Source organism: Phoxinus phoxinus (assembly GCF_949152265.1).
Source record: "Phoxinus phoxinus genome assembly, chromosome: 5".
In the NCBI taxonomy this organism is placed as follows: Eukaryota; Metazoa; Chordata; class Actinopteri; order Cypriniformes; family Leuciscidae; genus Phoxinus; species Phoxinus phoxinus.
Genome location: NC_136880.1, coordinates 33,270,488 through 33,293,338, shown reverse-complemented (window position 1 = coordinate 33,293,338; position 22,851 = coordinate 33,270,488). Strand labels below are relative to the sequence as shown.

Genomic DNA, 22,851 nt, shown 5'->3' with positions numbered 1-22,851 from the left:
AAAACTTACTGACCTCAGACTTTTAAAAAGTATCATGATATTCTTTGAAGTTACATCCAAATCTAGTTGTAGGCTATTTGGTGTTTTTGATACGTTACCCTTTTAATACCATGTTTTTGGACATTTATGTACCATGATATATTTTAAGTATCTTATGTAAATATGGGTATGACTCGGAACCATGGTATAAAGATGTATGGTGTTATTATCTGTCTGGAAAAGGCTAGTCACATAGTCTACAGTAAAATGAACAACAGCACATGTGATATTCAGTTTTTTATTCATTCAATCACATTTAGTAGAAAATAAAGTTCATTTAGGGCCGGCAAATTCTTAAACATTATCCAGTTGCATAAACAATGCCTGATTAAGACAACAGTAATACTGCTATGATACTGATCGAGTAGACGGAAAATGAGAAGAATAAGTTTGTCGCACACTACAAAACTTCACACGGGTAATGTCGGACATGAAGGGGAGATGTACATCCACCAAACCAAACGAGAAATCAAGCGATGATTAGTGCAAATATTGGTTCTGTTTATATATTATACTTTACAAAATATCATTCTATGGTTTTGAAGATAAATAGATAAAAATGTTCCTTTATGTCAAAGATTGTCAGAAGACTGGGAGAGAGACGGAGAGAGAGAAATAAAGGAATAGTTGTTAAGTGCAGAAGGTTAAGAATGATGGTTAAGAAAAAGCGGGAGCAAAACAATTCACTTGAGTAAGCAAGAATATGCTGAATATGTGAGTGTAAAATTGTCTGAGAGAGTCTTTATGAAGTCATCAAGGTGCAAATTCATCTACTGATCATATCTCTCCCTCTCTCTCCTCTCAGCATCACAATGACCCTCTGTTTTCACAGAGCTTTGGCTCAAATGGTTGTCATGATGCTTCAGCGTTGCTTGGCTCCGAACTCTGATGACCTGCAGAAATAAACAGAGGAATAGAGAGAGCAGTGAATGATGGCCTACTTACGTTACCTGTTTACTAATCTGGCTTAGTTAAAGGTCAGTTCAGAGCCATCTGTCTGTGGACACACAAACACGGACAGGTGCACACTCGCACGCTCACGATACATTCACATGTAACAGGAAATAGGAAATATTTCCTCTAATCACTGAAGCAGTTTCCAGTCAGACTAGACAATAAAACTGCTTGTCGCTTCCAAGAAGTACATACACACACAAAACAACAGTACCGGGGAAATCCAAAGATTTATTTCGTTTCGGAGGGAGTCTAGGTTTTTTCACAGGGGGTTTGCGATCTGAGGATCTCTCCAGATCACAGCGGGTATCCTGCTCCATTCCTAAGGGTAAATACAGGGGCACACACACAGAGGGAGGGATAGGCACGACGTGAGGATCAGGCTGATGCGGAGCTGATGTATGAAAGCATGCTAGAGCCGTAGGGCTGTCAAAATGGCTGAAAAGTTAAATTCGAATTTTTTCTTAAATATTCGAATTCTGATCTGAAGGCAATACCTAATGTGAGAGGGGGAAAAAAAGTACTGTATTGTCTCCTATGCCCACAAGAGGGCGCAAGTGAGCGCAACAAGCTAATATAAACCAAATCAAGCAACGCATCTTTTATTGAATGAAGGAAGGAAATTATATTTTATTAAAGAACAATTGTTTCAAAAGTTAATGTGCATGCAAGGAAAATTAGGTTACAATAGTGCATAAAAATGTGTAAATGCATCAGTAACCTGAGAAAAAACACGTCAACAGACAGCGTAATGAACCACATGAACACAAAATAGCAAACTGCCATTCAGAAACAATCCACTTCTACTGACTACACATCTACATATTGTTCGTCAAATACACCAGACGGTCAACATGATCTGCAGCGAGTGCTGAGCGCTTTTTGTTGACACGCTCAACTCTGACCGATGTGCCAGGTATGGTCAAGTGTCATGTTTTGTTTCATGTCAGTCATGTTTCATGTCTTTGTCATGTGATTCTCTGTTAGTCATGTGATCCTGCCATGTGTTCCCTTGTCTGATGTGTCATGTTGTCAATAGGCTTGTTCCACTTGAACCGGCGCTGCACAGACCGATCGGTTTATGACATCAAAGACCCGTCTACTCTAATCGCTCTCGCGGTATTTTGATGTCATTCACCGATCGGTCTGTGCCGCGCAGTCGAACAAGCCTATTGTTTCATTGTTCACAGGTGTCCCTTGTCTAGTCATTAGTCATTGTGTATTTAAGCCCTCATGTTTGCCATTTGTCTTTGTCAAGTATTGTTTTGTGTAACTGCTGTGGGTAAGCTCCATGTCAGGTCTATGTTCTTGTTTTGTGGTTCATGCCATACCACGCTTTTGTTTTCTGTTTGATCACGTTATTGTAAATAAACTGCACTTGGGTTCTCAACAACCTTGCCTCCAGTGGATATCCTTTATATGAAGTATGTCGTTGCACGATTTTTGCCACCAACTGAGTGTTTTTGTCAGCAGGATGCCCTTTTCCACCATTTTTCAAATTAACAACGCAGCCGCACCAGTCAGTTACGTCATCATGTCTCGCGTGCCTCTTGACACACCAAAAATTAGAATGCATGGTTTTTGCATTCGAATGTGCAGTTTTTTTTATTCGACAAATATTTGAAATTCTAATTTTTATTTGACAGCCCTATAGAGTAGATGATGTTAAAAACAGACCCCCGTCTCATGCTCAAAAGGGATGCGTAGAGCGTACCTGTGTCACATGAGTTCGCTTTCCTGTTTCGATGTGGTTTCATGGGACCTACAGGGCTGCTTTTGACTTCATCGCCTGAAAAAAAAAAAAACATAATACATTCTCTACATCAGGGGTTTTCAAACTGGGAAGCCACAAAAAAAAATATGAATTTTGAGAGCGAGAAGTATTTTACTAAATCAATTTTTAGAGCTGTAAAAGTCCTTAAAATGTTAATTTAATATTTAAAATTAATCTACTAATTAAAATATGCATTTAATATATTAGTAAAATATTAATATAATTATTTTTTACATTCATCAAATTTGATATTACCATTTAATTCTGCTTTCTAAAAACTGTTTTAAAGTGTTGATCTCAGATACGCTGTTAACTTAATACAAAATTCATATTTTTCATATATAAATATAAAATAGATATTTATAAAATATATTTGTATAATTAATAATAAAGTCTTTATAATATCACATTTAATTATTTCACTTTTTAAATATAAGTCACTCAAGCAAGAAAGAAGTCCCTCACTAGGGATTATTATTTAAGAGGGGTCCTTTGCTTGTGATCCAAAATGTAACTTTAGCTTTTGGAAAGTTAAATGCAACAGTAAACACTGCAAGTACCAGTAAACTACCACTAACATGTTATTTTGACGTAATAAATAGTCTCTGAATAAATTACCTTGAAGTAAAGCAGAATCTACTGAAGCAGAGTGAAACACAGGCTTAGCAGAGGTGGGCGGAGGAGCTGGTGGATGATTCTCATTGGCCACGTCATTTGGCGAGGAGCCACTGGGAGACGTGTGAGGTGAATAATAACAACATGGCTGAAAGGAATGATATAATCGAAAGCTGTTTTAATGATACATAAAGACACACTCCCACTCAACCATCACTGACATTATGAATCACAGATGTTTCACGATATATGATCCAAAAACCTTTTCAGGGATAGGTGGGGTCTGTCCTTCTGGTTCTTTTTGGTCTTCTCCATATCTCCAGTTCTCCTTTTCCTCATCCTTCTCCCTCAATTCTCCAAAATCTTCAGTAGATTTATCTAGGGACAGAAAAAGAATGGCCATGCTCATACTATTGATACAGAGAGTTAAATAGTGTAATATGCTTATTAAAACTAGTTAACATAAATTCACTTTTCAAATCTGTTCTCAACATTAATAATAAGGAATGTTTCTTGAGCACCATTTCAGAATGATTTACGTGATTTTTCCATTTAGAATGATTTCTTAAGGATCATGTGACACTGAAGTAAGGGCTCCTGAAAATTGGCTGTCATTACATTTTAAAATATATTAAAGTAGAAAACAGTAAATGTAAATTTTTAGTAATATTTCACAATATTAGTTTTTACTGTTTTAAATAAATGTACAAAGAACTAATATGCAGACATATTAATAATATATACCAGAGCTCTCCTCCAGATGGCGCTGGCGTGTCTTAGCCAGGCTCGGCTTGGTGCTCTGAGGCGGTGGCTCGGGTCTTTTTCTGATTTCCAGCAGCTGTGGGTCCATTATATTGTCTGCCTTTTTCTGGCTGTCTGAATGTGATTCCTGTCTTCCTGTTTCTGTCTGTCTGTCGACAGATGGCGTGTGCCCTATAGCAACGATATCTGAATGTCGGTCCATCTCAGGGTCTCCGTATCCAATCTCTTCAGATGAGCCGAACACCTCACTGTAATCAGGCGACTGCAGGAAACAGGAAGACAAGAGTGTGAGAGACTGTGGTCAAATTCATAGCGTGTATAAATTAAATACACATCTCTGATAGCATTTCAAATATTATTAATATAATCTGATGTTTCTGGAAATAGTCAAAGGAATAATATACATTTTATTTTAATTAAATTTTTACTTCAAATTCACAATTTCAAGAAGTTAACAGGAATTTAAAAGATGTCATGTGGTGGACTACCTGTCTCTGTGAGAAGCAGGAGGGGCCAATTCCCATCATTCCTGGCAGGGGTATACCCTGCACGGGCCGTCCTGACAGCTGGGGGGTCCTCTGAACACCCGGCCCAGCCAACCTCCCATTGGTGCCTTCAGCGCCTGGGTCTAACCTCCCACGATCCTTTGGGTGTTGAATCAAGGAGTACACATTCTCAGTGGCAATACTGAGGGAGCAAAAGAAAAAAACAACAACCAAGATTAAGAGTTTGACTTATGTAGTCTGATTTATTCATGTTAAACAACGACTTTATAATGTATTATTTCATTTACAAACTACCATTTAAAGGTTTGGATGTCAGTACTTTTATTCAGCAAGGACATATTAAATTAATCAAATGTTACAGTAAAACATTTATAATGTTACCAAAGATTTATAGTTCAAATAAATGCTATTCTTTTGAACTTTCTATTCATCAAAGAATGCTAGAAAAAGAAAATATGGTTTTCACAAAATAATATTTAGCAGCAATAATTACATTTTTACATTTTAAATTACATAATCCTTTATTCATATTTTGTAAGCATAGTTGTGCTTGTGTGTCTTTGTTTGTGATAACAATGAAAATATGAATAACTGATTATGCTGTAGTTTTCTATGCATTTTTTTTTTTTTTTTGCATAGTAAAATGAAACCTGTTGCTATAGTAGCCTTTTTTGCTAAATAATTTGGTCAGATACATACCTTAACCAAGTTTAGTGTTTTGCTTCTATATCAAATATAAACCAAATATTTATATTTTGATGATTTAATCAAACTTAGTAGGGCAATTAAAACCAAATATCCCTTCCGGACATCACTTTTGGCCACTACTGTATTAAGATATGAATGACTCACTTAGTGCGACATTCCTCCCCACAAGCCCCGCTCCTTCCTGTAGGGTCTGGCTCCTGATATGATATGGTAGAGTTTCGGTTCTTCCTGAATCCTGAAAAGATTGACAGCACACTGCGTCTTTTCTTCCTCCTCAGAGCCTGAGCGTGATGGTGGGATGACAGCTGACTGCGAGGCAGAAAGTCAGAGATAAGATAACGTCCACATTTATGCATGCCCACATTACTTCGACCTTTAAAACCTTCATTGTTAGACTTCATTACTACACAGAAGTGTTCAGTGCTGAAGCACCTGTCTGGTAAAACTCTCTTGGTGTAGAAGTCAGGCAGTCCATCATCCAATAGAGATACTCCACCATTCTCCGAGCAGTGCTACAGGACGACAAGAGAAATAATGATGATGATGTCTGCTTGTATGGACTGGGGCTGGAGTAGATCATCTCTCTAAATTTGTGTTAGAGGATGATGCTGTCATAGTGCTGCGTCTCACCATCTGGGATTTGTTCCTCTATATTATGTCAGTGCATTAATTTGATCAACAGACAAAACAAAGACACGGCTTGCAGGCATTTAGACTGATCAGAAGTGATTGAAAAGAAGAGAGCCTTTAATGCTTGATGCTGCAATTCTGGAGACCATGCAGAAAACATCTGGGCCTACGTTTAGTCAGATTTCTGAGAAGAAATCACGTTAACAAGAGAACGTGATTAAAATCACCCCTCCTTCTCTTGTTAACATTTTAATGGTTGTTGGTTAACCCATTTTATTTCATATTTAGTGTATTTTTGAAGAACATCTCCTGTAGAATACATAAACCAGCGTGATTCTGACTTAATTTACTGCAAATCATATTTAATTGCAGTATGTTTTTTTTTCTCTTTAAGAATACAGAACTGATTCGTTCGCTAGTCAGCGGAATAATAGAAGTTACAAGAAGACTGCAGGGGATACAAGCAATTCAACGACAACATGATAAGGAATGCCTCTGGAGGTGCAAATCTAAACGCGTCTGTCTGCAACAGATTTAATTACAGGTAAAATTCTAAATTCAGTTTGATGTGATCGTGTTCTCCCACAATACACCAAGGCCCCGGTATATGACTGGTTGCCAAGTGTATCCATCAAACTGAATTGAAGACAATATTGATCACAAAAATATATGAAGAATATGAGGCTAATATCAAACTAGAGGGAAACGTCACAATAGGAGGCAAAGCCTGAAATGGTCGTGTTAAGTCATTTTATGACATTAACCTTATATTAGCAATAAACATGCTATATAAAGATATATGAAAAGTAGTATTGGCGTGGCAATACTGGTAATGGCACTGGTTCTTACGGTCTCAAAAGGAGCATGTGCAGTCCTGTGCCTTCGTGGTGGCCGCGGTCTGACGTGGGTCACATGACGCAAAGGTGAACCCTGTGTGGGCAGGGTGGACAACCCTTCCCATGATGCAGAGCGTGAAAGAGGAGCAGACGTCTGAGGAGTGGACACTAAAGGTGAGGAGCTAGGGTCGTCACCTAGACCTAGAGGACAGTGAATCACATTCAAATTAATTACATGATATGCTAATTAACGAACTAATCAAATCATTCGCAAATAATCATATACATTTTTGTAGAGAAAAGCACTCAAATGAAGACATTATTGTGGCAGACAAAAAGCAGTGAATGGCAAAAAGTGTCTTTAAAAAGTTAATATATTGTTTGATTTATTTACCAGTGCTATTTTTATCTGTTAACATGTTAACATCATAAATTGACAGGCCTAATAAATGTTATATAAATATTATAAAATGGAGCTAAAATATGATATAAAGAATGAATGGGTTTAAACTAAAAAATGTATGAAGTATACATGACTTGAAAGCACTGAATGAGAGTTAACTAAAAAATGAATGATAGCCTACATAACGCGTGTGTGTGTGTGTGTGTGTGTGTGTGTGTGTGTGTGTGTGTGTGTGTGTGTGTGTGTGTGTGTGTGTGTGTGTGTGTGTGTGTGTGTGTGTGTGTGTGTGTGTGTGTGTGTGTGACTCACTGAGTCTGTTGGACACGGGACGAATGCGTCTGGTCCTGGAGCTGCGTTTCTTAATGGCGATTGTGTCCTGGGTGCAGAACGACAGAAGTGAGTGAGAACATTGCAAACTGAGCGGATGATGAGGCAGCTGAGTTACAAGAGATGACAGATACTGTAAATACCACCAAACACACAGATGAGTCAGTTGTGAGTGATTCACGTAACACACTCACTATGCTGATGCCAAAGTCATCCTCCACAACATCCAGTATGTCGGCGTGTCTGTGTGCGCGCCTGGCCGTCCCCCCGTCTTCCAGCCGCCTCATCTGTGAAACCTGCCGGAGCTGTGATGACGAACAGATGCGTGAGGAAGAGCGGTGCTTGTGCACATGCTTAGAAAAAACAGACGAATGGAGAGAGAAATTGGTTTGTAGTACCAGGGTTTTGTGAGTGGCATAAAGTTCTTGTAGGATCTGGTCCACTATGGAGTTGGTGAGATATGAGACAACAGATAGTTTCACCTCCCTAAGAGTGAGAGAGATGGAGACACAAAAATTCATGTTAGATCATGTTAAAACCATGCTGGGAATTCCAACTGTGAACACAGTGGCTATAGAAAAGTAGGTTTGGTCCTTCCATTAAAGATTTCATGATTCCGATCGATGAGTGCAGTGCAGTGAGCGTTTGACTGAACAAAAATCTGGATACACCCATGAGTGTAACAGTTTTGGATATTTCTGTCATTCCCCATTCAAGTAGACAGCTGTTTTGAAAGCTGCAGCCCGGGGGTGTTATAAAGATGGGCGCTGAGTGAACTGACTTCAAAAGGACTTTGACATAATTCTCAAGGTGTTAAACTGAGAAGCATCTACCACTCAACACCCTCGCTTCTTACTCCAGAGCTCTGTTGATGTCCTGAGCTGCTCTCTCCATCAGAGCGGTGCGGATGGATGAACGAGGGATAGAAACGCGCTCTGAGATGGAGGAGAGGGGAGGAGAGAGACACTCTGCTGCGGCACAGGAAAGCGGACACAGCTCCCGGCACAGAGACACCATGGAGTCCACAATGACCTGCACAGATCCACCATCAATCACCCATCATGCCTTTCAAGGTCAATAGAACAAGAAAGCAGAAATAAATCAGGATGAAGGATGAGCGAGAGAGAGAGAATCATCACCTGTAGTTCTTTATCAGCTGCTTTGGCAAGTTCTCCGGCCAGAGAGTCCAGCCTCTGTCTCACCGGCCCGTCCACTGACAGCACGTGGGCCAGTTCACACAGCGAGGGGTACAGCTAGAGGACGGTGCAGACGTAATTCACATACCAGTCATGATCTCTCACTCACCGCTGTTAAGCTTCTATTACACGTGACATGAGTCATGCAGGTGATGTCTTTCATTTTTAATGTTTGCTCATAAAAGCAATGGTAGTGGAAGTTTCTTAAATTAATAAACAGAGAACATAAAATCAATGACCTGAATATCTGGATTTAACACAGCACATAAATCAAATCTGACTGAATGATACTGTATAGCCATCTACTAATGTGATTGCAGAAATCCACATTACTAAAATGTCCAAGCAATGGAAGTAATATGTAGTATATAATTAATGGAATTTAATCTTCGAGTCAAAAATTTAGACATACTTGACTGAATGTGTTTCTCATGATCTTAAACACCTTTTACTTCAAAGTCTAAACGCTTAGACGCTAAATTAGTTTTGTAGACAAATATAAATGACTGAAGCATGTGACAGTGGGTGTCCAAACATTTGACAGGTAAATACACAAACACTCACAGCTCGAGAGTTCCTGGCCTCCTTGAGGACCTGTCTGGCAGCCTGTAGCTCTTCCCCTTCACCTGTTCCTCTCAACACACACACCTGCTGCTGCACGCGTACGCACAGACGCTCCATCACCTGGGACAGCAGGAGGAGAGAAAGACAGAGACAGAGATGGAAAGAAAAGGAGAACAACAGAGAGAGGATAGAGATAGTGCTGTGTGAGTTTGATCCAACAATACAAAGTTCACATTAGCAAGTAAAAGAGATGCTCTCTCTCTCTCTCTCTCTCTCTCTCTCTCTCTCTCTCTCTCTCTCTCTCTCTGTCACACACACACACACACACACACACACACACACACACACACACGCACGCACGCACGCACGCACGCACGCACGCACACTTTAATGGTAAAAACCTATCCCAGTTTATTGTCAAGAGACCAATATAAGCAATCCATTCACATGCTGACCTGAATGGGAATGCAAATGAAAGAATTCCTCTCTCCATGTATACTCTACCGAATTATTACTATTATTATTTTTTTTAAAGAAATCTCTTATGCTCACTAAGGCTGCATTCATTTGATCAAAAATACAATCCAAATAGTTATACTGTGAAATATTATTAACATTTTAAATAACTGTTTTAATACATTTTAAAAGTAAATTATTCCTGTATGATAAGGCTGAATTTCAGCATTTAAAGCGCTAACTGAGAATTTAAATGAGATAATAACGCAAGTCTGCTTCTACAAAATAAGTAATACATTTTAAAAATGAAACTGAAATAGAACTGGCCCAAACCCTGACCCTCATTATCACCATCATCAACATGATCACATGCTAGAAGTGTGATGTCAGTGAGTCAGATCTGCAGTGGTGAAGAGTAAGAGAGACAATGAGGCATGTGAATATGAGGAAGTGGTCAGTACCTGTTCAGCAGTACTAGTGACCAGGCCCTGATGCAACCGAAGAGCCTGTTTCTGAGAGAAACGCTGAGTCTGGTTATTCCTTAACAGAGCCCGCTGGATCTGAGAGAGACGGACAGAGTGAGGGAGAGAATACTCATTAATGTCAAATAAAAGAACATTGATGCTCAGATAAGCCATGCAGTCATGTGGAAATGATTGTAATTATGCTGCGAATTAATGAAAGATAAATGTATTGTCTGCGGTGTCCCTCTCTCAGCATTGACCTTGTAGAAGTTTTACATCTCTGGGCTCATTAAACGTGCATAAACATTTCGACCACCTTGGGACTGTTAATCTCAAAACAGCTGGACAAAACGGTCACATGATGCAAAAACAGGTTTTTTTTAACAAATTAGTCTCATCTACCATGAAATCCAAGGATGCAACCAAATATTCATGATTTTGGAGAACAAATGTGACCCTGGACCACAAAACTAGGGTAAATTTAATCTATTTAATTAAGAAATGTAATCTTCTGAAAGATGAATAAATATGCTTTCCATTGATGTATGGTTTGTTAGGATAGGACAATATTTGGTTGAGATACAACTATTGAAAATCTGGAATCTGAGGGTGCAAAAAATGTAAACATTGAGAAAATCGCTTCTAAAGTTGTCCATTTATGTTCGTGATTGTGCTGCATTCACTCACAAAAATAAATGTTTTATATCTTAACAGTAGGAAATTTACTAAATATCTTCATGGAACAAGATCTTTACTTAATATCCTAATGATTTTTGGCATAAAAGAAAAATCGATAATTTTGACCCATACAATGTATTTTTGGCTATTGGCACAAATATACCTGTGCGACTTGTGACTGGTCTTGTGGTCCAGGGTCACTCACAAATATAAAAAAACATAAGTCTGAATTTACTAAATATGCATCGTTTGCCTGCAAAATGCCCTAATTGACCAATCAGAATCAAGTATTCCAGAGAGCTGTACAATAAGACCACAATAACTAGTCCTGCCAGGCAGTAGTTCCAAGTCGGGCTACTTTTAAGTCGCTGCCGTGGTTTAATTTTTTTTTCCACAGGTTGATTTCCAGGTTTTGCAACGAGGCTGTAATTTAAGGGTTGAGCAGCAGCACATTTTTTTTGCACTCTGTAGCACATACACAGTGTTATTCACTTCACTTAAAAAACTGACCAATCATTACACATGGTGTTCACATAGAGGTCTCCAATGTATCGAAGCAAAAACAGCCTGTTTATTATTATTATTATTATATGGGTAAATGGTAACTAAATTATGAACTAAATTATGGCTTGAATATTATTATACCTGGAATCAGAAAATTGTATACCGCATCGGTCATACTTTAGTTTGGGGAACTATTAATTACGACTTTTGCTTCAATAAACTCCTAATTTACTGTTTTACTAAAAGTTAGTAAAGTAGTTTTAGTAGTGGTTAAGTTTAGGTATGGGGTAGGTTTAAGGGATGTAGAATGTGATCATGCAGAATAAGGTACCGGTAATAATGTACTATTAACAGCCAATATGCTAGTAATATGCAATCTAATGAGCAACTATTAAGTAAATTGTTACTATAGCTTCTTTAAAATAAAAAAATCAGCACTCTTACCTTGGTTAGTGCCTGTTCTGTCCTGTCAGGGGCGCTACGGTACGCCTGTGTGACATCACTGAGTGGGATGGGCATGTACTGCAGAGTGAAGTTACTGAGGAGAGAGCAAAAATGATTAAAGTTTTCCCCAAACGTGGCAACACAAGAGATGAATAAGCTCCAGCAAGATAGAAAATGTGTCTAAAGAAACAAGTAGTTTTTCTTGCTTTCTTTTGAACTTTTTACAGTGTACTATGCTTCTTTCAACAGATTTCAAAGCATGCTGTACTGAGAACAACATTCTCACGATGATTACAGTCTCCTGAATGCAATTTCAAGTCTGCTAAAAAAGTTTCTACATTAAATAATAGTTGTGTAGATCTCCAGGGATGTGAGGTGTTTCCAGAACAATGCTCTAATTGTGCATCACAGGCAGGTCGGAGAGGTGATGAAAGACTGTGCAATAACAAACACATTCATGTAGGCATGGACTGAAGTTCCCATTTCTTTCCCAGTAACAGCGTGCTGTGAATAAATTTGCAGAAGGATGAGTGAGTCAGTTCTCACATGGGTGAGTGTGCATGATACGAATGTGTGTGAGTGTGAGTGTGAGTGTGTGTGTGTGTGTGTGTGTGTGTGTGTGTGTGTGTGTGTGTGTGTGTGTGTGTCATACTGTTCTAAGGCTCGAGCCACATCTTGGAAACCCGTCGCACTTGTGTTATTCCGATCCCACGTCACACTTCTACAAGTAAGAAAAAAACAATGACAATCTTAAACAGTATTACATAACTACACCATTAAGCATTATTAATTATTAATGAGTACACCCGAATGGAATCTGCATGCATTCTTGTACATTTTCTGCTCAGATTTTGAGGAAAAATCTGCTGAATTCTGTTTCAAATGTGTTTTAATTAAATTAATTAGAAATTAAATTAATTAAATATGTCTGGCTTAAAATGTGTTAAACAGAGAAAAGAATTAGGGTCACTGTCAAAAAAAATATTTTTCCAACTTCCAACCATTTTTCAATCTGTTTTTTTATATATATATATATAAGCTGATGGTAAGTATGTATTAACACATAGACATTATTATATGACTTTTGTTTTTTAGTTTATTTTTTAAATTATTAATTGCCTATTCATCTATTGACGATGCGCAAATTAAAGAACAAAGACGCAGCCGGATCATGGTCACGACCAACGCAATCTACCAGGAGCAGCACAAATTAGCATCTGGTTCAAGACATGCTTTTCTGGCTGGTAAATAATGGCACAAAAAAACAGTAAATCAATTGACTAGCTCAATCCTTAGTAAATCACCTTGTGTGATTCATTTAAATACACTCCTCCCATGAATTTAGCATCTGAAAGGGAAACTCCTACAAATGCGTATGCAATAAGGTCACCGGCAAAAATAACCCTGTCCACACCTGTTCAGTGCTAATTATTCAGTAATTCCTGACAGTATTTTTTTTAACGCCAAAAGAGGGTTTGTGCTGGCGCAAGCAGTCGGTAAATCTGGCCCCTAGTCCTTGACATGTAAACTAAAAATACCGGTAATAGTTTGCCTCTCAGTCAACAGGTTTTTAGTTATTACTATAATGTATATTTTCGCGCAGCTGAGACAGTGTATAATTATTTCCGAATTCATAGTACCGTAACCCTGTTCTCCTTACGACAGACTACCTGAGCGTGGTGTTGATCTGCAGGGCTTTACTGAGCATCCTCGCTCCTGTGTCATCAAGTCCATTCCCACTCAAATCCACCTTCTTCAGGCAGGCGTTGCTGCCGAGAGCATTCACGAGCACCGTGCCCCTCGAACGCAGCCTGGAGTCAGCCAGAGACAAGCTCTGCAGGGCCTGTCAAGAAAGAGCAACCAGAAAGAGATAGAAAGAAGAGAGCGTATGTGTGAGATTGCGATGTCTGTGATCTGTAAAAACAGTGCTTAATAATTGATCAAGCAAGGCGATATCTGCAGTGAGAGGACAACGTGCCCTGAAGGAGAGAGAGAGTGAAGGAAGGATGGATGAATCACAAGTGCTGTAATACAGCAGACCATTAGAAAGCTCTTGTACTCTGCATGTGTGTTTGAAAGCAGAAAGAGTGTAAGGTGCGTACAGGAAACAGAGTTATGTCCATGTGTATATGCTTGTGAAACACTCACACACTCTTCCTCCTGCACGAGATGCACTAGTTTCTGCAAAACCTCGTCCAAACCCCTGCAAACAAAGGAAAGATCAGGTCTTATACATACACACACATAAACTCCATCAACCCCAAGATTAATAACACTTTACACACCTCCCCCCCCCCCCCCCCCAGTCCCTCCTCTATCTCCCTGAGAGCCTCCTACTGTGTGCCCACATTCAGTTTGAGATTGCAGATGGTTTCACAGACTTTTCTAACCTGCTTACCTCATCTGCCTGTCTCAGAGTGGATATCTGTTATATCTGTTAATCTGTGTATGGTACTTAAGCTCTATATCTACTGTGTCAAGCTGTTGATTATCACAGAACATCATTTTGAATAATCCATCAATCTGTGAAAACAAACATTTGACGCTTGCAGTAATGCGTTTAAGACTGAGCCACATTTTTTTTGTGAGGGGTGGAACTACAATACTATAAAGCAATGCACATTGATTTACAGCCATTTGTTATAAGTATACAAAAATATTTTGAATGTTTCAAAAAATATTGGTAACACTTTTTATAATAATGGTCCATCATTAATAGGTAACTATACAAGATGTAATGCAGGACCAATGAGTACATCAGTAAGTAATAGCAAATGTATGCCCTTTTTGGGTAATCAATGATTACTGAATGAGATTACCCTCATCAAGAACTAATAACTAATTGACAAATTATAAAGAATTACCAATTAATTATAATCACAACACTAACGTGTCTGAGAAGTTATCTTTTGTCTTTTTTACTCTGAGCATCGTCATAAAATGTAAAAAACCTCTAAAGCAGTCTGACATTTTTCTTTTAAATTAGCATTTTTGTGTTTTTTAATTTGACTCTTATCAGTGACATTTTTGAAAATAAGGCATTTCTACTGTATAACTGAACAATAACCTTTGAATGCCCTTAAAGGGAAATTACTGAATATAAACATAGGAGCCTGATAAAAATACTAATTTAAAAGAAAAATGTCAGACGGACTTGGCAGATTATTAGTTTCCATAGTTCCTTCATTAGTTCCTCACATGTTCTTAGTTCTGTTGATTGTCTGTGTATTTAAACCCTTAGGTTTTTTTTTTTATAATGATGTTGTAATTACGCTGACTGATGGCTTCAATAGAAACATATACCATCCATTAATAACCTCAGAGCTCATTGCAGGTCTGTCTTGAAAGGTTTATATTGTTAAAAACATATTTTCAATAACCTAGAGAACTCGTTCCTTTTCAAAAGGACAATTGAGACCATCTAGACAGCTCAAATGACATTTTTTACTGTAGGATTCATGTAAGTGCTTTGACAAAAATATGAGTTCCCCATTTCCCACTTGCCTGCAAGGCTTCCACTGTAAGCGCACAGCTGTAAACACATTTTTAGTTTTTTGGTAATCGACAGCATGCCACAGATGTTGCTGATAGAGCTTAAGCTGTATTGAACCTTTAGGCTCTTATCTTCAAACTGCTACAGGCAGCTAGTATCATTTGTACTTTAAGTCACTTTGGATACATGCATCTGCCAGACAAATACATGTATGTATATATATATATATATATATATATATATGTTTGCTCTATGATGTGTCTCTCTCTCAGTCCGGGAATATGTACCTGCCCTTGATGTTAAAGTTCTTGCCCAGCAGCAGGTGTTTGAGGGACGGGTGTCTGGAGAAGGCAGGAATGACACAGAGGAGATCAGCATCCAGCCCTGAAATGAACACGAAAATAAACAGGCAGAGTCAACGGCGACTGAAGCAAATTCAACTGCTGGGAAAGAGATGGGTTGAAGGTCGGTGCGAGCAGACAAAAGCTTCCTTTCATTTATGCAGTTAGATGTCTCACCGTTGTCTGAGATGTCCAGTGTGCTGATGCAGGAGACTCTGGGGAAAAGGTCCTGTATTATTCCCGCTCCAGCAGACCTGAGCTGAGAGGCAGACAAACGGAGAGAATGAAAAAGAGATAGAGAAAGACGGGAACACATGGTTGATAGAGAGAGAGAACGCTCGAAGGCTCAAACATGTATAATTTATACTAGTATGCACTTATATATTTCCAATAACTCAACTGAAAGAGCATGTTGCTATCAACACCAAGGTCAAATTTATTGCCTTTTCATTTTTTAACAGCATTTCAAATCAGTGTTGGAATAGTTTGTTATGTTGAGACTAGGGCTGGTTGTCACCTTTTACTCCAGAGGATATTTTTTAGGAAGATTATTTTTGAAGGTCAATTGCTGTGCAGGACGTTATATTATTGTTTTGCTATTCTAAAAAAGTCCAACCATTTTCGTCAAAAAAAATGAGTGTGATCAGGAATGACTCATCCATTAGAAATAGCTCTGCACATTTGTCAATTTTTTAAGTGCATAATGGATAGGGCAGCAGTTTTGGACTTATTTCTGGTTATTTAGAATTTATTATTTCTTACTTTTACAAAATAATATTACTACCAGAACTTTAGAAAAGTTTCATGAAGAAATATTTAATTTCATTGTCATACAAGCCATATATTGGCAACTGAACAAGTTACAGCAAAAGCTACTAAACACTTACACCATTATTATGCAGGGGGAAAAATGATAAAAATAAATAAATTATTTGACCTTTTTAGATATGACACTATATGGGGTGAGTGTCACAATAGAACCTGCCATTAAACATCTTATAGATCTTTCAGCGAAATGTAAACAGTAAAATAATTTATTCATCAGCTAATATGTAATATGTACAAAAATTAAACCATTGATTTGGTCAACAAACATTTAAATCAATTAATATAAAATCCCTGGCCTAAAGCCAACATAAAATATACTTATATAGTGTGAAAAAACTAGCAGCACATAATGTTAACTATTTTCAAACCCACAGTACTGAGATTTGCAGTAACGTTAAAATAGTTTTTGATTTGATTTCTGAGAACAAATAAAACAATTGCATGAGGGCAAAATAAGGCCGCGCAGAGATAAACACACATTGCATTCTCAAAAGAAACCTTGAAAGACTTTCTGTGTGACTAATTCAGTAGCCGACATATCTGTACACACAGTAAGGTGACCACTGACTGAAGGATCTACAGCCAACAGAGAGAAGGACAGGCATTTATAGAGCTCAAACCAGATTTAGGGACACAACGGGGGGATGGGGTACCTCACAGCTGCTAATGTCCAGGTGTAGGTCAGTGATGTGAGGATTGGATGAAAGCCCAAGGAACAGAGCCCTGTGAACAAACACATGGACGTCGTCATTACTGACAGCATTACATGCCTCATTGAAGAGACTTAGCATTCTATTATGTGCTTCCATGGCTGATCTCCATAATAAATCAAATCAGAAAAGGTCTATATGGACACTGTCAAAGCGTTACGCAAGTCTTAAAGGATTAAGGGGAAAAGAGCTTAGAGATTAGTTCGACTCCTCTGGTGTGGGCCGGTGGTGTTGACAGAAGAGAGCTAAAATCAGGTGCTCAGCTGGGTGTGACAGACTGTCTTGCGCTCGGTTTGTGTTTGTGAGCAGGGAGGTAGTATGACCCTGTTTGAAATGCTTCATTTGAAAACATTCTGGCTTTCCCAAAATAGCAGCTGCGTGAACATCTTGATTCTGACCTCAGTTATGGGTGCAGAGCTCTAAAACTAGAAATGAATCGCCAGAAAGTTTTTCTAGTGGGCTTTTCACACTCAATGTTTAACCCTTTAATGAATACATCCAGACAAAAAAAAATGGAATATGATTTGCTGTTTGTGTTTCCTTTGAGGTAATAATAACAATAGCAGATTTAACTTTAGTTTATTATGAGCCTCTATCAAAGGATTGAGATGTGCATTAATAGGATAAGTCATACATATTATCTATATTCCCATTCAAAAGTTTAGGGTAGCAACTGTTTTCAACACTGATAAGAATAATAAGAAATGTTTCTTGAGCACCAAATATGCATATTAGAATGGTTTTTGAAAGATCATGTGTTTTCCAAAAATGATTACTTACACACTACACGTTTTACTTGTACACTACACAGGAGGGTGTGGTTGATTTAATCTGCTCGGCAAGCCATTCGAATCTATATTACATAAAAAAATATGCCTGCCTTTTAAAAATTCACAGAAGTGAGTGATCTCACTGCAGGCTTCATGCTGACAAGAAAACTGTGTATTCTTGAAAACTGCAGTGATAACTAATGATTTTTGTGCTTAAAGGGATAGTTCACCCAAAAATAAAACATTTCGTACAATGGAAGTCAATGGTCACCAAAACAGTTTACCAACATTCTTCAAAATACCTTATTTTGTGTTCAGCAGAAGAAAGAAAGGCACTTTGAAACAATATGAGGTAAATAATGAGAATATACATTTTTGGGTTAACTATCCCATTATCATACAGCACCTGAATTTTCTAGATAATTAATCGGGTTCAGTTCAGGATAGCAAGATTTACAATATGCAAATCCTGGGTTAATATGACATGGGCTATCTTGTTCCATAAAAGTCACCCAGCTTAAAACATCTTAAACCAGCCTAATGTGGTAGGCTTGTCTCTCAGAATGTGAAAATCTGGTTTGTTGGCTTTAGAGAGGTTTCGGGCTTTAGAGTTGGTCAGGCTGGGAAACCAACTAAATCAGATTAAACTAGCTAAGCCAGTGTTAACTGCAGCATGAAAAGGCAAAACGCTGACCGGGCTCACCTCAGCACGTCGGGAGGCATCTTCATAGACGCCAGACTGATGTGAGTGAGGCTGAACGCTGAACTGAAGAACTGACGGAAGGAAGGAAGTGTCTCTCTCACTTTCCTAAAAGCGTGACAGAAAAGAAGGGGAGACTTTTATCCATAATACATCATACCATGCTTCACAAAACCCTGAGCAATAAGCCAGAAAAAGGCTCAAAAGTATACCCTCTGGCTTATTAGAAAAATCATCGTTTGTATCTCTATTACGCGTTATACATTTTAACAACGTTCAACATTTTAACAAGCTGTCTTAGTGTATGTATGGCATTAAACATTGGACTAAACAAATAATTTGGGTGGGACAGAACTAGACAGGGAAAATGAGAAAAAGAGAGAGAGGCAGTCAGTGAGGGATACGGGGGGGGGGGGGGGGGGGGTCTAAAAACATGACAGTTTATGATAGCATTTCGGTGTTTGACAGTGACATTATCATTTAAGAAAGAGAAAGAGAAAGAGAGAGAGAGAGAGGGAAGAATATGAGGTGTACACGTGTTAACAAGAGCAGAGACTGTTAAGGGAACATTCCCATTTAATATTCATGAGCTCTCTGTCTTATCAGCTCAAACAGATTTACATTGCTGCCTTCACATAGCACTAGCGTAACCAGATTTACTCATACACATGTGCCCACACACCTCATATGGAGATGGCCATGTGTGCAGTGGTTCTGTGTTTGGATGTGCACGTTTCTGAGTGCTCACACTTTGAGGTGGGAGTTTGTGAGAGGATGAAATTAGCACTAGGAAAAAGAGGCTATGTTTGCAATAGCTTACTACCGGTAATACTATTATTATTGCTGCATGCTGAGCACAATGTGCAACGACATGCTACATTTGTCAAAAATAGAATTAAGGCCTGTTCCCACCTGGAACGATAAAAATACATATAATGATATCTGTATTAGCATTCACACCCACGCATACAGTAATACCGGTAATGTTCTGACTATTTTAAGTGTTATGTCTTCTGCCACTTTAAATGCTCAAGCTCTGGATTTTGATTGGTCGTTAATGTTTTTTATCGTTCATCAGCTGGAAAAAATCGTTCTCAAAGAGATTCCAACGAGATTGTGTCATTATGTGACAATGCAACTTGCTGCTGTTTGAAACATATTTCGGCATAATGTGTTAACAAATATTACTACTAAACAATATTGCACAGTATTCGGTATGTAGTAAGCTAGTATTTCAATCCCAACACAGCCAAAAAAAAAAAAAGATTCACCCAATCATCTAAAAAAAAATCATCCCTCTGCAAATTCAAACCCAATTAAGAACAGACACATTTGTAGGAGGTGCAAAGGATGAAGAAACCTTCCAATTTGAACAATAAGTTCAGCTAAAATTAGCCTCATTTTTCAGAGTTTCTCATAATGCCGTTAACGTGCCGAGAGGGGAGATGGAATTGCTGTTCGGGTTCAGAGGGAGTGAGGCAGGAAGATGGATCATTGCATTTCTGTATCTCCTCAGCCTACAGCTTCTCACATGCAGGCACATGCATATTTACTTGCCATGCCATAGGCTTCTATCATAAAGCTAATGATAGAGTATTGGTAGAATAAAAAAAAATTAAAAAAACATTATTTGCTTAATTTATGAGCTGTTTTTCCAAATCAGGTTTTGAAAAGATTTGGCTCACTTTTGGAGACACTTTTTTTACACGAAAACCTGTTTTCATCTGATGCTATTACAGTAGCTATATTACCATCTGTGCAACATGCAGGTCCATCAGCTCTATCTGATCGCTCATGTCCCACTTTAACACATAATGTATTACTACAGGCACTTTTCCCTGCTGAGAAACCCATTTACAACCAGCTTCTGGTGGTAGTTAAATCCAGCTGCTACAAGCTGATCATTTATGGTTACTAACAGGTCCAAGCTAGTCTGGATGGTTGATGAGGGAAAGTATGAGCAGAACTGATGTTGACCTGTTAAACCAGCGTTTCTAAGCTGGTTAGAGCTGGCAGATCACCAGCAACCTTGTTCTGCACTACAAAAATATTTGTCTTGTTTTCCAGTAACATAAAAAAAATGAATCATTAAAACACAATAGTTTCTTGAGAAGCAAATTTGTGCAAAATAAAACACGTTTCTATTTTTTTTTTTGCGTGAGAAATTATTAGTTACCATTAATTCAAAATGGATAAGTCTTCTTTCTCATGCAATATTGCAGCATTTATTATAAATGATTTATCCATCTCTTCTCTTCTCTGATGATGTGTTTACTGGAGTGAGGGCGGGACAACCCATCACTCACATTAGATCACAGCAATAGCAAACCACAACCATCCGGTCAATTCCAAATGGACATAATCAAGTCCCGCCCTACATTTTCTTAGGGAAGAAAAGATTATGCCATCTTAAATAGAAAGAGCTGGGCCTGGTTTCACAGACAGGGCTCATATTAAGCCAGGCTTAGGCCTTAGATCAATTAGGACATTTAAGTATCTTTTATAACCATGCCTTAGAAAATAAACATTATTGGTGTGTATCTTGAGATTAAACAATGGCACTGAAATGCCAGTGCAAGTTGCTTTCAGTCAAAACAGCGCAAACATGCATTTTAGTCTGGGACTAGGCTTAAGTCTGTGAAACCGGGGGCTGGTCTCTAAAAATAAGCCTTAACATCTTCAGAAATAACTTTGCTTCTCAGATAAACACCTTGTTTTGATATTTTTTACTGAAAAACAAGACAAAATACTGATGAAATAATGTCCAAACCGTGGGCACTTTAAAGGGTTAGTTCACACAAAAAAAATTCTGTCATTAATTATTCACCCTCATGTGGTTCCAAACCCGTAATTCCTTATTCCTTAATATCTTCAGAACACAAATTAAGACATTTTTAATGAAATTCGAGAGCTTTCTGACCCCAAAACTTTCAAGGCCCAGAAAGGTAGTAAAGACATTGTTAAAATAATCTGTATGACTACAGAGGTCCAACCTTATTTTTATAAAGGGACAAGAATAATTTTTCTTGCAAAAAAAACTTGCAAGAACTTGTTCTGACCGGTTCCGGTTCTGACCCCGGAAGTGCTGCACTGTGTTTACAACGTGAATAGCGTCAGAGACTGACACGGAAGAGAAGAATTAATTAAATAAAGTTATTTTTGTTTTTTTGCGCACAAAAAGTATTCTCGTCACTTCATAAAATTAAGGTTGAACCTCTGTAGTCTTTTATAACGACGTCTTTACTACCTTTCTTGCCCTTTAAAGGGGTGATTACGTTGCAGTCTATGTGGGATCAGAAACTCTCGTATTTCATCAAAAATATCTTAATTTGTGTTCCGAAGATGATCAAAGGTCCTACAGGTTTGGAACCACTTGAGGTTGAGTAATTAAATTTTTGGGTGAACTAACCCTTTAAGCTGGTTTAGCTTTGTTTCCAGCAGGATTCTACTTTTGGTTAAATTCATGGAAGTAGTAGGAAGTGTTGTCTGAGGGACTGACTGAGATGATGTGCGTGGTTGAGGCAGGGAGGCTCAGCTCACCTGTGAAACGGATTCCAAAGTGACAGATTATCATGCGAGAGCATGTGGGAGGCAGTTTAGCTCACCTGTGAGAAAAGGAGTTTTTGGACAGGTTCAAGTAGGAGAGATCGGCACAGCAGCCCCGCAGCAGAGCTCCAAATAGCTGAGAGGAAATAGAAAGAGAATGTAAAAAACAGAGAAAAAAGAGAGGGAAGGAGAGTGGCAGCAAAAGAATGATGAAAATTTGAATAATTCTGTAATTTAGGACCATTAAATATGACAGAAATATCAATACGCAATCAGAGATAAATTGCTGTCCCGCATCATTGGTGCAATGGCATAAATCATGGTGTGTAAAAAGCAGTTTGGCAATAACAAATTCATAAGGATGAGGCACACTGTCAACTCACAGAGTCTACGGTACAGTCAGTGCCTGACAGGTCCAAATGCACCAGGCAGTTCGGCTGTGCCAGGAACAGGTACAGATTCTACAATGAGGAAGAAGTATTGAGGCTGTTAATAGTGGTGTGTGTATGCGTGCATCGTGTACCTGCCTCTGTATACGTGCCAGTTATTTTCAGCATTCGTGTGTGTGTCCTCACAAAGAAATCAAAACCAGGAAAACATTGT

The 22,851-nt window shown here is 38.4% G+C and overlaps 1 protein-coding gene across 2 annotated transcripts in view; it reads right to left on the bottom strand.

Annotated features, from left to right (window-relative positions):
• Positions 1-262: 262 nt before the first annotated feature.
• carmil3 (capping protein regulator and myosin 1 linker 3) overlaps positions 263-22,851 on the bottom strand; it is a 46,629-nt gene continuing 24,040 nt past the window's right edge. The window contains exons 14-40 of one of the 2 annotated variants that reach the window (XM_079614410.1): positions 22,632-22,709; positions 22,308-22,384; positions 18,706-18,810; positions 17,176-17,245; positions 15,872-15,953; positions 15,641-15,737; positions 14,009-14,063; positions 13,531-13,703; positions 12,513-12,581; positions 11,861-11,954; positions 10,232-10,330; positions 9,315-9,434; positions 8,694-8,807; positions 8,411-8,586; positions 7,953-8,040; positions 7,749-7,859; positions 7,537-7,603; positions 6,838-7,025; positions 5,791-5,870; positions 5,503-5,667; positions 4,633-4,831; positions 4,127-4,406; positions 3,645-3,760; positions 3,386-3,530; positions 2,708-2,782; positions 1,208-1,315; positions 265-932 (exon numbers count right to left, since the gene is read on the bottom strand). In XM_079614410.1, coding sequence (XP_079470536.1) covers positions 892-932; positions 1,208-1,315; positions 2,708-2,782; positions 3,386-3,530; positions 3,645-3,760; positions 4,127-4,406; positions 4,633-4,831; positions 5,503-5,667; positions 5,791-5,870; positions 6,838-7,025; positions 7,537-7,603; positions 7,749-7,859; positions 7,953-8,040; positions 8,411-8,586; positions 8,694-8,807; positions 9,315-9,434; positions 10,232-10,330; positions 11,861-11,954; positions 12,513-12,581; positions 13,531-13,703; positions 14,009-14,063; positions 15,641-15,737; positions 15,872-15,953; positions 17,176-17,245; positions 18,706-18,810; positions 22,308-22,384; positions 22,632-22,709 — 3,072 coding nt within the window. In that variant the 3' untranslated portion in view covers positions 265-891. Of the gene's footprint in view, positions 933-1,207; positions 1,316-2,707; positions 2,783-3,385; positions 3,531-3,644; positions 3,761-4,126; positions 4,407-4,632; positions 4,832-5,502; positions 5,668-5,790; positions 5,871-6,837; positions 7,026-7,536; positions 7,604-7,748; positions 7,860-7,952; positions 8,041-8,410; positions 8,587-8,693; positions 8,808-9,314; positions 9,435-10,231; positions 10,331-11,860; positions 11,955-12,512; positions 12,582-13,530; positions 13,704-14,008; positions 14,064-15,640; positions 15,738-15,871; positions 15,954-17,175; positions 17,246-18,705; positions 18,811-22,307; positions 22,385-22,631; positions 22,710-22,851 lie in introns of both variants that reach the window. The other variant, XM_079614411.1, reaches the window with a different exon arrangement.